Raw genomic sequence first — 9712 nt, forward strand, 5'->3', positions numbered from 1 at the left:
AGAACATCGATTTCACTATGAGAAAAAATCCTTATTAGTCTTTCGCAGCATATACCTCTTCATCGCTACTTCATTTTTCGGAACATGAGAAAGTCGCACGGTTTCTTTTACGAAGTCTTTGTTCTATGTTTAACTATCTACTCCAAAAGCAGGAAAAAAGCATGTAATATAAAAGCTCAAAAGGGTACAGAATTGTTGTCCTCGCGCTCTTCATAAAACAGCTGGTTAATATTAACTTTTATTTTGATTTTGAGCCGCTTGACTTTTCCCATAAATAAGATGATCTTTTTTCATTCTTTTATGTTGGACGAATAAATGCCATTAACACGCCAAATGCCAAATGAAGATCAAACTTAATTTGTAGACACCTTTCACATTATCTTGCAGTATTTGTTATGATTTGAAGACGATTTGACAACAATAATACATGTCAAAGTCATTTAATATGGGCTTCACGAAAAACTGCAGTACAAACCATCCGCACTATAAATTAATGAAAAGTATAGTATAAACATTATAATAATGATTATGTTATGATTTTATTATTTTTCTACATATCCTATAGTTAGATTTAGGTGCCTATTCTGTCAAATTCATTTTAAAAATCCTATTCAATTTGAACGAGAAAAGTGTCACCTATATCTGTCGGGTCGACGAAAGAGCTATGGTATCTAGACCCTACCAGGATCCATTCTTCACATCGTGCCCCGATGGATCAATTGAATCTCTTGATAAGTAGTAGTATAAATACTCTGCAAGGAATTTATCTTCTAACTGAATATTCATCCTTTTTTGTTATAAATCGTACAAGCTAAAAAGCAGGAGCATACGCGTGATCACCGACGTTTGAAGCTGGATAATCTGGAATTGAAATGTTGCCATCAAGGTTAGGAATTCATTCACACCCATAAAATCAATTTCGTTCATATTGTAATTTTCTAAATTTATTCATGATCCTAATCGATCGCATTGCAATCGGTGATACAACCATAAATATGTATGATATTCCGATGCACACACAACCTTCAATATCTTCTGGATATTCATATTACGATCAGTATCAAGCTCCACTGGCATATTTACTCACATGGGCAATGATTCTGTTGCCAATACAATCACAGTTCTCCGTAGACCCAATTGCAGAACTGACCGAACGGCGCGTATAACGTGAAACAAAGGACAAGAGTTGCGCTGCCAATCGAATAGGAATCATCATCTTCCGAGTGTGTGTTAATATTGCTCCCCAATCTCTTCTCTCTGGTGTACTTCACACTATCGCCCCAAGCTCAGCCGAGTGCGGACCGATCAGTCGTTGACCGGCCAGAAGCGGTGTCTTCGTTTCATTCGACCATTGTGCAAACCTACAGCGTTGATCGTCATCAACCTTAGCCGGAATCGATTTAATGCGTTTTGTGCGAAAAAGTTCCTTTATCTTTCGTTGTAACTATGTTCTCGTCATCAGTAAAACTGAGATATCCGATTACACTCTCAACAGTCAGCAGAAAATGCACAGCTGCCAGTGCGGTGTTAGTATCATAAAAACGTGATTTTATTTAACGTTCGCTCAAAACAAGTGATTTTGTTTGAAAATCTACCAAAGCAGATCAACTGTGGTGTGATCATTTCGTTGTATTCACAATTCTAAACAATTTCTGTCGATCCACAGAACACCCAAACCGTTCAGCGAAATTCCAGGCCCTCGTGGACCATTCGGGCTAGGGAACCTGTACAATTATCTACCAATAATTGGTAAGTGCCTTACGTGTACCTTCCTCAATATGACGGATTTCGCGCCAACTCGTCTATGGGATTGGCATGACACTCTCAGAACTTAATTAAACTTTTTGGACGGGAAGACCTTACCTAATTAAGCAACTTGGCATACTTAGTTATCCGAAAATTTATCTAGACTGGAAAGACTGGAAACTGACTGGAAAGAGCCAAATATTTTTGAACATTTTTTTAATAATTTTTTTTTACTCGAAAATGGTAAGTCCTACAAAAAAGTGATCTATGGAAGAGTTTTAGGAACATAATTGAATTTTTAGAAAAAAAAAATACTGAAAAAATATTTTTTTGAAATTGTACACTGAAAAAAAATCCTTTTTAAAAACTAAAAGTCGACTTTCTCAAAATGGTCATCTCAGATTTTGATGAAATGGTAGATAAATATGTGCCCTACAACTCTTCCATACATTGAAATTTATGCATATTTGAGACAAAAAAGTTTTTCTAACAAAAACTTCTTCGATATTCTATTGGAATTAAGTTTATTTCCTTTTTCAGTGCAGAAAGCCAAACCAAAATAAAAAAAAATAATAATAAAAATGTTGAATGAGTTATTTCAAATCAAATGTAATAAAACTTATGACATTTTTTGACATTAAATTCATTTTTATTCATCTGATCTTATACCATGTACATGTTAACTTATATTCTAAGTGATACGACCATCATATATTTTCTATTTTTTTCTTTTTATCAAACCTTCTGAAAATTTTGGGATCATCTACTGAATTTGAAAACCTTTAAGCTTTAAGCTTTAATTTTATTTTCATCTACAGAAATAGACCAATGAAATTTGTGTGTTCCCGATATTGTTTTCGCGTGATTGAATGGTTCCTCAAGCTCACTTGCCTTTTTCGTATGTTGTTCTTTGGATACATAACAGAAATTCAACTTCGTGATACATTTGCCATTTTGTTTAACTGCCCAATCATAAAGCTCTAGTGCTGTTTGGATTGTGTTTCCAAATCATCAATTCGTCAATTTCAAAACCAATCGATAAATTTGTGCCGTATTTTGTTGATAAAGTAGACAAACTCATAGAGCATGACTTTATTTACAAACAACAGTGTGCTTTTCTGCGAAATTAAAAAAAAAATCTTTAACGCAAGGAGAAATAATAGAAATTTGTGTTTTTTTTTTGTGATCACTGGTATAACTCGCAAGCAACTATTCACCCATTTGAAATACACTACAAAAAAAGATGGTAATCTAGAAAACGTAAGCTTTATAGTTATTTTAAAAGTTTTAACACACTACACTGTGGCTGTTCAGTTATTTATAGAAAAACACAATTCTCGTTCAATACTTTTTAACCACTTGCAAACAGCATGTTTCTCCGCAAAATGGAATAAATGTTTGATACAGAAAAAAATGATAGCATAAAGACAGACCCCTCCCTTTTCTCCCCTTAGAGAGGGGGGGGGAGTGTCTATTCATCTTAGAAACGTTTCGTGCCTCCTAAAATCCCCCCCCCCTAAGAGAGGGAGGAGGAGTATCTATCCACCATAGAATAATTTATTGCACCCTAAAACCTCCACATGCCAAATTTGGTTTTATTTGCTTGATTAATTCTCGTGTAATGCAGAAATTTGGGTTTCATTTGTATGGCAGCCACCCCCTCCCCCTTAGAGAGGGGGGTGGAGTGTCAAACAACCGTGAGAACATTTATTGCGCCCCAAAATCTCCATATACCTTGTTTGGTTTCGTGTGCTCGATTAATTCTCGAGTAATGCAGAAATTTGTGTTTCATTTGAATGGCAGCCCCCCCTTAGAGAGCTTAAGATCCATTCAATCACGCGAAAACAATATCGAGAACACAAAAATTTCATTGCTTTATTCCTGTAGATGAAAATAAAATCGCAGCTAAAAGTTTTCAAATTCAGTAGATGATCCCGAAGTCTTCAAAATGTTGGATTAAAAGAAAGAAATAGGAAAAAATATCATGATTGTATCTCTTAGAATTTAAATTAACATGTAGGGGAAGACGGGATAAGACCACCCCCTAAGAAAACCAATTTTCATTTAAACGTCCTTCAGGATTTCCCCTATTTGTTGTGCTGCACATCATTGAGTATATAATAATATTCTACTAAAAAAATTGTAACTGTTGATTGCATAACTTTTTTGGCGCTTTTTCATTACTTTTTGAAATGATAAAAAATTACCTTCTATTTTACTGGCGGGGTAAGAAGGACCACCCGCGAGGTAAAACGGACCATGAAGAGGTGAGACGGAGCGATGCTATTTTCAAACAGTTTAGTCTAGTAAAAATAACAGGAACAGTGTTGTCTAAGGTACTAAGTGTTAGGGATGTTCATAAACTACACATAAACTTCTGAAAAGGCCATCTATATTCAACGTGCAGAGTTTTAAAAATATTCATGAAGAATTTACCAAATTCTCGGAATCTATAAGGACGATTATCTACGTGGGTCTAAAATCTCTCAAAATCTGTTCACGAGAAGTCTGAATGACCCCGAGGTAGCTATTTCTAGTTTCGTTTCGATATGTTGTTTCGTTCAGCCAGCTCGAATGCCAGTTCCTCGACATCTCGCATTGTGATGGTGTAGAATCGATTCTCCAGCTGTAACAAATGCTTCACCAGTTCTTGTTCCTGAGTCGTGATAAAAGTGGATCTATAGATCCGAGCTTCACCGTCGGTGATTTATTGCCTTCGATTTGTTGGCGGTTCTAGGAAATTCAAAACTGACTGATGCTTTCCTGATGGACATGTCGGTATTCACTACCGCTGTAGCCATATCCAGCTTATCCAACGTCCATTGCATCCACGACGACTTCCTTATGTAATTTCGAGGCATTTGTGTATAAAGAGACGAGCAAAAAGATGATATTTTATTTGATATGAAAATCATTCAATATCACAACGTGTAGCGTTTTTACCCCGAAGAAAATGGTCCGTCTTCCCCCCAGAGAATCTTTTGGATTATTTTGCAGTTTACACGCATTTTATATTATACTAGCTGACCCGGCAAACGTTGTTCTGCCAAATAAATTATTTCTAGTGAATATTTTGGTAATTGAATAAACAATAACTAATATATTGTACGTATGTTTGAATGGTTTTACGTTTTTGATCCATTCGTTGATGAAGATCAAACGAATTTGTGGCGACAAGAGCTATGCCATGTAGAGGAATTGAGCACTTTGGACGATGACCGCCAACAATAAAATAAATCAAATCATTCAAACCATCTTATTTCAATGTATTTCATTTACGTAACTGATGTGTTTGATGTAAAATATGTAAATAAGTAAAAAAAGAATAATGTTAATATATAAAAGTGAAAGAAAGTAATATATTTTTATCCAAAAGTTTAAAATAAAAAAGAAAATCAATATTCATTTTTTTTCAATTACGTTTTCGTTAGTGAAAAATAGGTTTTCTGAATGGATAGCCAAAATCATGACTGTTGGGTCCCGTTCATGAATTGTGGAACCAAAGATATGACAACTTCATTGGTGTTGATATACTGGCCAATTTGTTGGCGCATTATTCCGTCGTTGTCATTCAATCGCGAAGTAGTCACATCGATATTCTGAATTTGAAACACAGCCATATTGCTTGCCTAATATAAACATTGAACGTTTTGCTCAGCTGAGGCGAATGTGGTAATACCCAACGATTTTCAGTCCGTCAAAGTCTGCGTTACTGATATTTGTCAATGGTTATCCGTTTCTTCGTTTTTACATTGGATATTCACCTACCCTTGTGATCGTGTTTTCCATCTGCAACGCAAGGCGGTAAAAGCTTCAGATCACCGCATAGGCCATGAACCATGTTTGGGGGGAACAATATCAAACACTAACCCATATTCCGGAATCCGATTGGTCTGAAAGCCGATCGGATTCCACGATTTAAACGAAATCGGCTTTTGCATTCTGAAATCTGTTCGACTCAAATTTAATCGATCCATGGAAATGCGGCAACCTTGCCTTAATCAAAAACAGAAGTTGTGGAGCAATCTACTCTCTATCCGTTTAGCAAACCGAAAACAATTTTACATTGGTATCATTTGAATACAGATTATTTTTTCATGTTACTTGAATACTTGACATAGGTGACATAGTCCTGACCCTAACTCAACTTTTTTTTCTATATTTTTTAACTACATTTCCGCTAAAACTTTATCCATAATATAAAAAACATTATGAGACAGAATTTTTACACACTACCCACTTGTAGAAAATGTGTCACTTGGTTACATACAAAACATATTTGAAATAGTATAGCAAATTTCCATCAATATTTTTCGTTTAAAAAGTTTGTTTATTCCACCCAAAATTCCGTTTCTATTTTACAGAAATAGAACACGAAGCTCAATTTTGTTAAGTTTTTTATTTGGATATTGTGTTTATCGCATTTCGTTTAAAATCGCGAAATAAAAAATAAAGAAAATGGGACGGGGTTAAAAGGATAAAAATTTGCGTTTTTATGTTTTTTTCTGAAACCAAATTTAAATAAAAACAAAACACAAATTTGAATTTATGCAGAAAAAATGATTTTTTACAGTAAATATACAGTAATCGGTATCATAGCGGTATCTAATATAGTTTACGACCTATTCTCATGGCTAACAAACGTTTTGTGCATAATTTCATTAGAATCGGTTTAGCCGTTTCGGAGGAGTTTGACCACGAACATCGTGACACGCGATTTTTATACATAAGATTTTACATACCTTTTCACGCAGGCAAAACCGAAACAATCTACTGAAGGACTGGGATACTGGCAACTAACGGAATATACAGTTTTTGCTGGAGAAATCCTTATTTTGGTTACCTTGAAGATATCTTGCAACCGCAAAGGACCTTGTTTTGTATACAATTTTGATATTTCGTGCGGTCAAGTGTTGCAAGGTGTTTCGGAATGACAAAATATGCTATTAATGCTTCTTGGGCTGCCAAAATACTGAGGATTTCTTATAAAGAGTCCGTCTTACCCCGCCGGGCGGTCTTACCCCGTCTTCCCCTACATCATAGAAGATAAGATGAATAAAAATGAATTTAATGTCAAAAAATGTCATAAGTTTTATTATATTTGATTTGACTTCTAAAACACTCATTAAACATTTTTATTATTTTTTTTTTATTTTGGGTTAGCTTTCTGCGCTGAAAAAAGAAAACCTTAATTTCAATAAAATATTGAAAAAGTTATTGTTAGAAAAACTTCTTTGCCTTAAATATGCACAAGTTGCAACGTATGGAAGAGTTGTAGGGCACATATTCATCTACAATTTCATCAAAATCTGAGATGACCATTTTGAGAAAATCGGATTTCAAAAAATATTTTTTCCGTATTTTTCATTGAAATTTTTTTCTTTCCTAAAACTCTTCCATACATCACTTTTTCGTAGAACTTACCATTTTCGAGTAAAAAATGGTCAAAAATATTTGGCCCTTTCCACTAAATTCTCAAAAAAACTTAGTATGCCAAGTTGCTTAAGAAGGTCTTCACGCCCAGAAAGTTTCATTATGTTCTGAGAGGATCATGCCAACATCTGGTCGAGTTGGCACGTAATCCGTCATATTGTCAATCTGAGAAAAAAATCTCTTTGCAAGGAAAATACAATTTCGACGCGTTGCACAAGGCCGGCAAGGACAAGTATGAGCAATACGGTCCTATCGTACGAGAGAAAATGTTACCCGGAAACGAAGTGGTGTGGATTTACAATCCCGACGACATCGCCACCGTGCTCAACGATCAAACCCCGGGAATGTACCCCTCCAGGCGAAGCCACACTGCTCTAGCAAAGTACAGGAGAGATCGACCTAACATCTACAGAACGGCTGGACTGCTGGCATCGTAAGCTGAACGAGAATAACTCAAATCGAATTGAAATTCAGATTAATGCGCGCACTGTTTTGCAATTCTAGAAATGGACCCGAGTGGTGGAAAATACGCTGCGAACTGCAGAAGGGATTGAGCTCCCCAAAAAGTGTGAGGTATATGCTGCCGCTAACCGATCAGGCCACGAAAGAGTTCGTAGCGCAAATTAGGCCGACAACAAACAGCACTAACGTGCCAGATTTCATGGATGCCTTGTCGAGGCTAAACTTAGAATGTGAAGAACTGCAATTTTCTATGCATGATACATCTAGACTTTGTTAAAATATATGCATTTCTTTCAGTAACATGTTTGATGGCTTTCGATGTTCGTATGGACAGCTTTTCCGAGGAGCAAATGCAGCCAAATTCTGTATCCACGCGCCTCATAGATACAGCTGAAATTACCAACCAGAACATCATACCTACAGATCATAGTATTCCCCTGTGGAAACTGTTTGAAACCCCAGCATACAGAAAATTAAGAGAGTCTCAGGAATATATGGAAAAAATAGCCATAGAGATGGTGGCCAACAAAAAGACTCTTTTCGATGCAAATCGTTCAAAGCAGACCGCCGAGGAGACCAACTCACGATCACTGCTGGAAGATTATCTAAGAAATCCAAACCTTGAGATCAGCGACATAGTGGGTATGGCGGCGGATATCCTACTGGCTGGAGTTCACACGAGCACCTATACAACCTCATTCGCGTTGTATCATCTGTGCAAACACCCCGAAGTTCAGCAAAAGTTGTATGAAGAGGCGTCCAAAATATTGCCCGATCCTCGAATAAACGCCATCGAACCAGTAGCGTTGAACTGTAAGAACTAAACAACATGATATCATTCGAACACAGTACCAAACCAGAGAAAACAATTTCAGCTGAAGCATCCTACTGCCGATCGGTACTGAAGGAGTCTCTACGGCTGAATCCCATTTCCGTTGGTGTGGGACGTATTCTGAACAAGGATACCGTTCTCGCAGGATACAACGTACCCAAGGGAACTGTGGTGGTCACACAAAACATGATCTCCTGTCGTTTGGATAAATACTTCAAGGATCCACATCTCTTCAATCCCAACCGCTGGATGAGAGCGAACAAGGAGAATATAAATCCGTATTTGGTACTCCCCTTCGGACACGGGATGAGATCATGTATTGCCAGGAGAATGGCGGAACAGAGTATGCTGGTTCTGCTGCTGAGGGTTTGTACCCTGAATAATAGTCTCATTTCTGATGTTTTTAATTTAGTGTTTACATTTACAGCTGATTAGATCATTCGAGATAAGCTGGGCTGGCACCGAGCACATGGATATCGTATCGAAACTGATCAATCAACCAGATCAACCGATAAAAATATTATTCAAGCCTAGGGAGAAATAAGTTTTTAAATGTTTGATGTATCATGTTGTTCTTTTATGCTTCCTTTTCACGGATCAAGTTTTTCTTTCGAATGTATTATCTTATATTTCGTCTAGTTTGCAAGAGCGGTAAATTGTAAATTGTATTCAAAATAAACTACAGGAAGAAATCCAAAGTTTATGAAGAATTCTAAATGAAAACAATAAAAAAAAACTTTAAGTATTAGCTTCCCTGTGTTCCATTTTGAAACATTTCTTATAAACCACAGTTCTAAAATATCTTCTATTTGATTCAACCTGGTGCCAAGTCTTAATTCACCAATCATCTGAATCTCAGCGTATAAAGGGTGTAACGATCAATATCTGGAAGACTCAAACATAGCGCATTTCTTCTAATAGTGCATTTCAAAAACCTGAACTCCCTCCATTGTGTAGATGCACGCGTGCAGAAGTGTGTCTCCCAAACTATCCCAAACTTCTCGTACGTCAAAATAAGGAATCCCAAAATTTGACCAACTCATCTGTTACCAACGTAATAAAAGGAAACCTGGATCAGGGGAAACCAAAAGCTGGAAACAGCAGCGACCTTTTCGTTCGAAATGCTGCAAACAAACCAGAAGTTTCATCTACAACCGTGTATCGAGCTAAGAAATGAGCCGAACTGACGAAATTCGATGTTTGACATCGTTTGCCACTGTTGAAAATTTAAGAGTGGCA

At 36.5% G+C, this 9712-nt stretch overlaps 1 protein-coding gene across 2 annotated transcripts; it reads left to right on the plus strand.

Annotated features, from left to right (window-relative positions):
* The first annotated feature begins 1252 nt into the window (after nt 1–1252).
* Nucleotides 1253–9181, plus strand: LOC129770198 (cytochrome P450 302a1, mitochondrial). 2 transcript variants are annotated; one of them, XM_055772884.1, is made up of 7 exons: nt 1253–1526; nt 1667–1749; nt 7369–7612; nt 7684–7871; nt 7939–8454; nt 8517–8839; nt 8901–9181. In XM_055772884.1, the coding sequence occupies exons 1-7, from the start codon at nt 1447–1449 to the stop codon at nt 9015–9017; spliced, it is 1551 nt and encodes a 516-aa protein (XP_055628859.1). In that variant the 5' UTR covers nt 1253–1446; the 3' UTR covers nt 9018–9181. The 2 variants fall into 2 exon arrangements, with proteins under 2 accessions (XP_055628859.1, XP_055628860.1); XM_055772885.1 differs by lacking the exon at nt 1253–1526 and having other exon boundaries at nt 7398–7612.
* The last annotated feature ends 531 nt before the right edge of the window (nt 9182–9712 follow it).

This window comes from Toxorhynchites rutilus, chromosome 2 (assembly GCF_029784135.1).
Source record: "Toxorhynchites rutilus septentrionalis strain SRP chromosome 2, ASM2978413v1, whole genome shotgun sequence".
In the NCBI taxonomy this organism is placed as follows: Eukaryota; Metazoa; Arthropoda; class Insecta; order Diptera; family Culicidae; genus Toxorhynchites; species Toxorhynchites rutilus.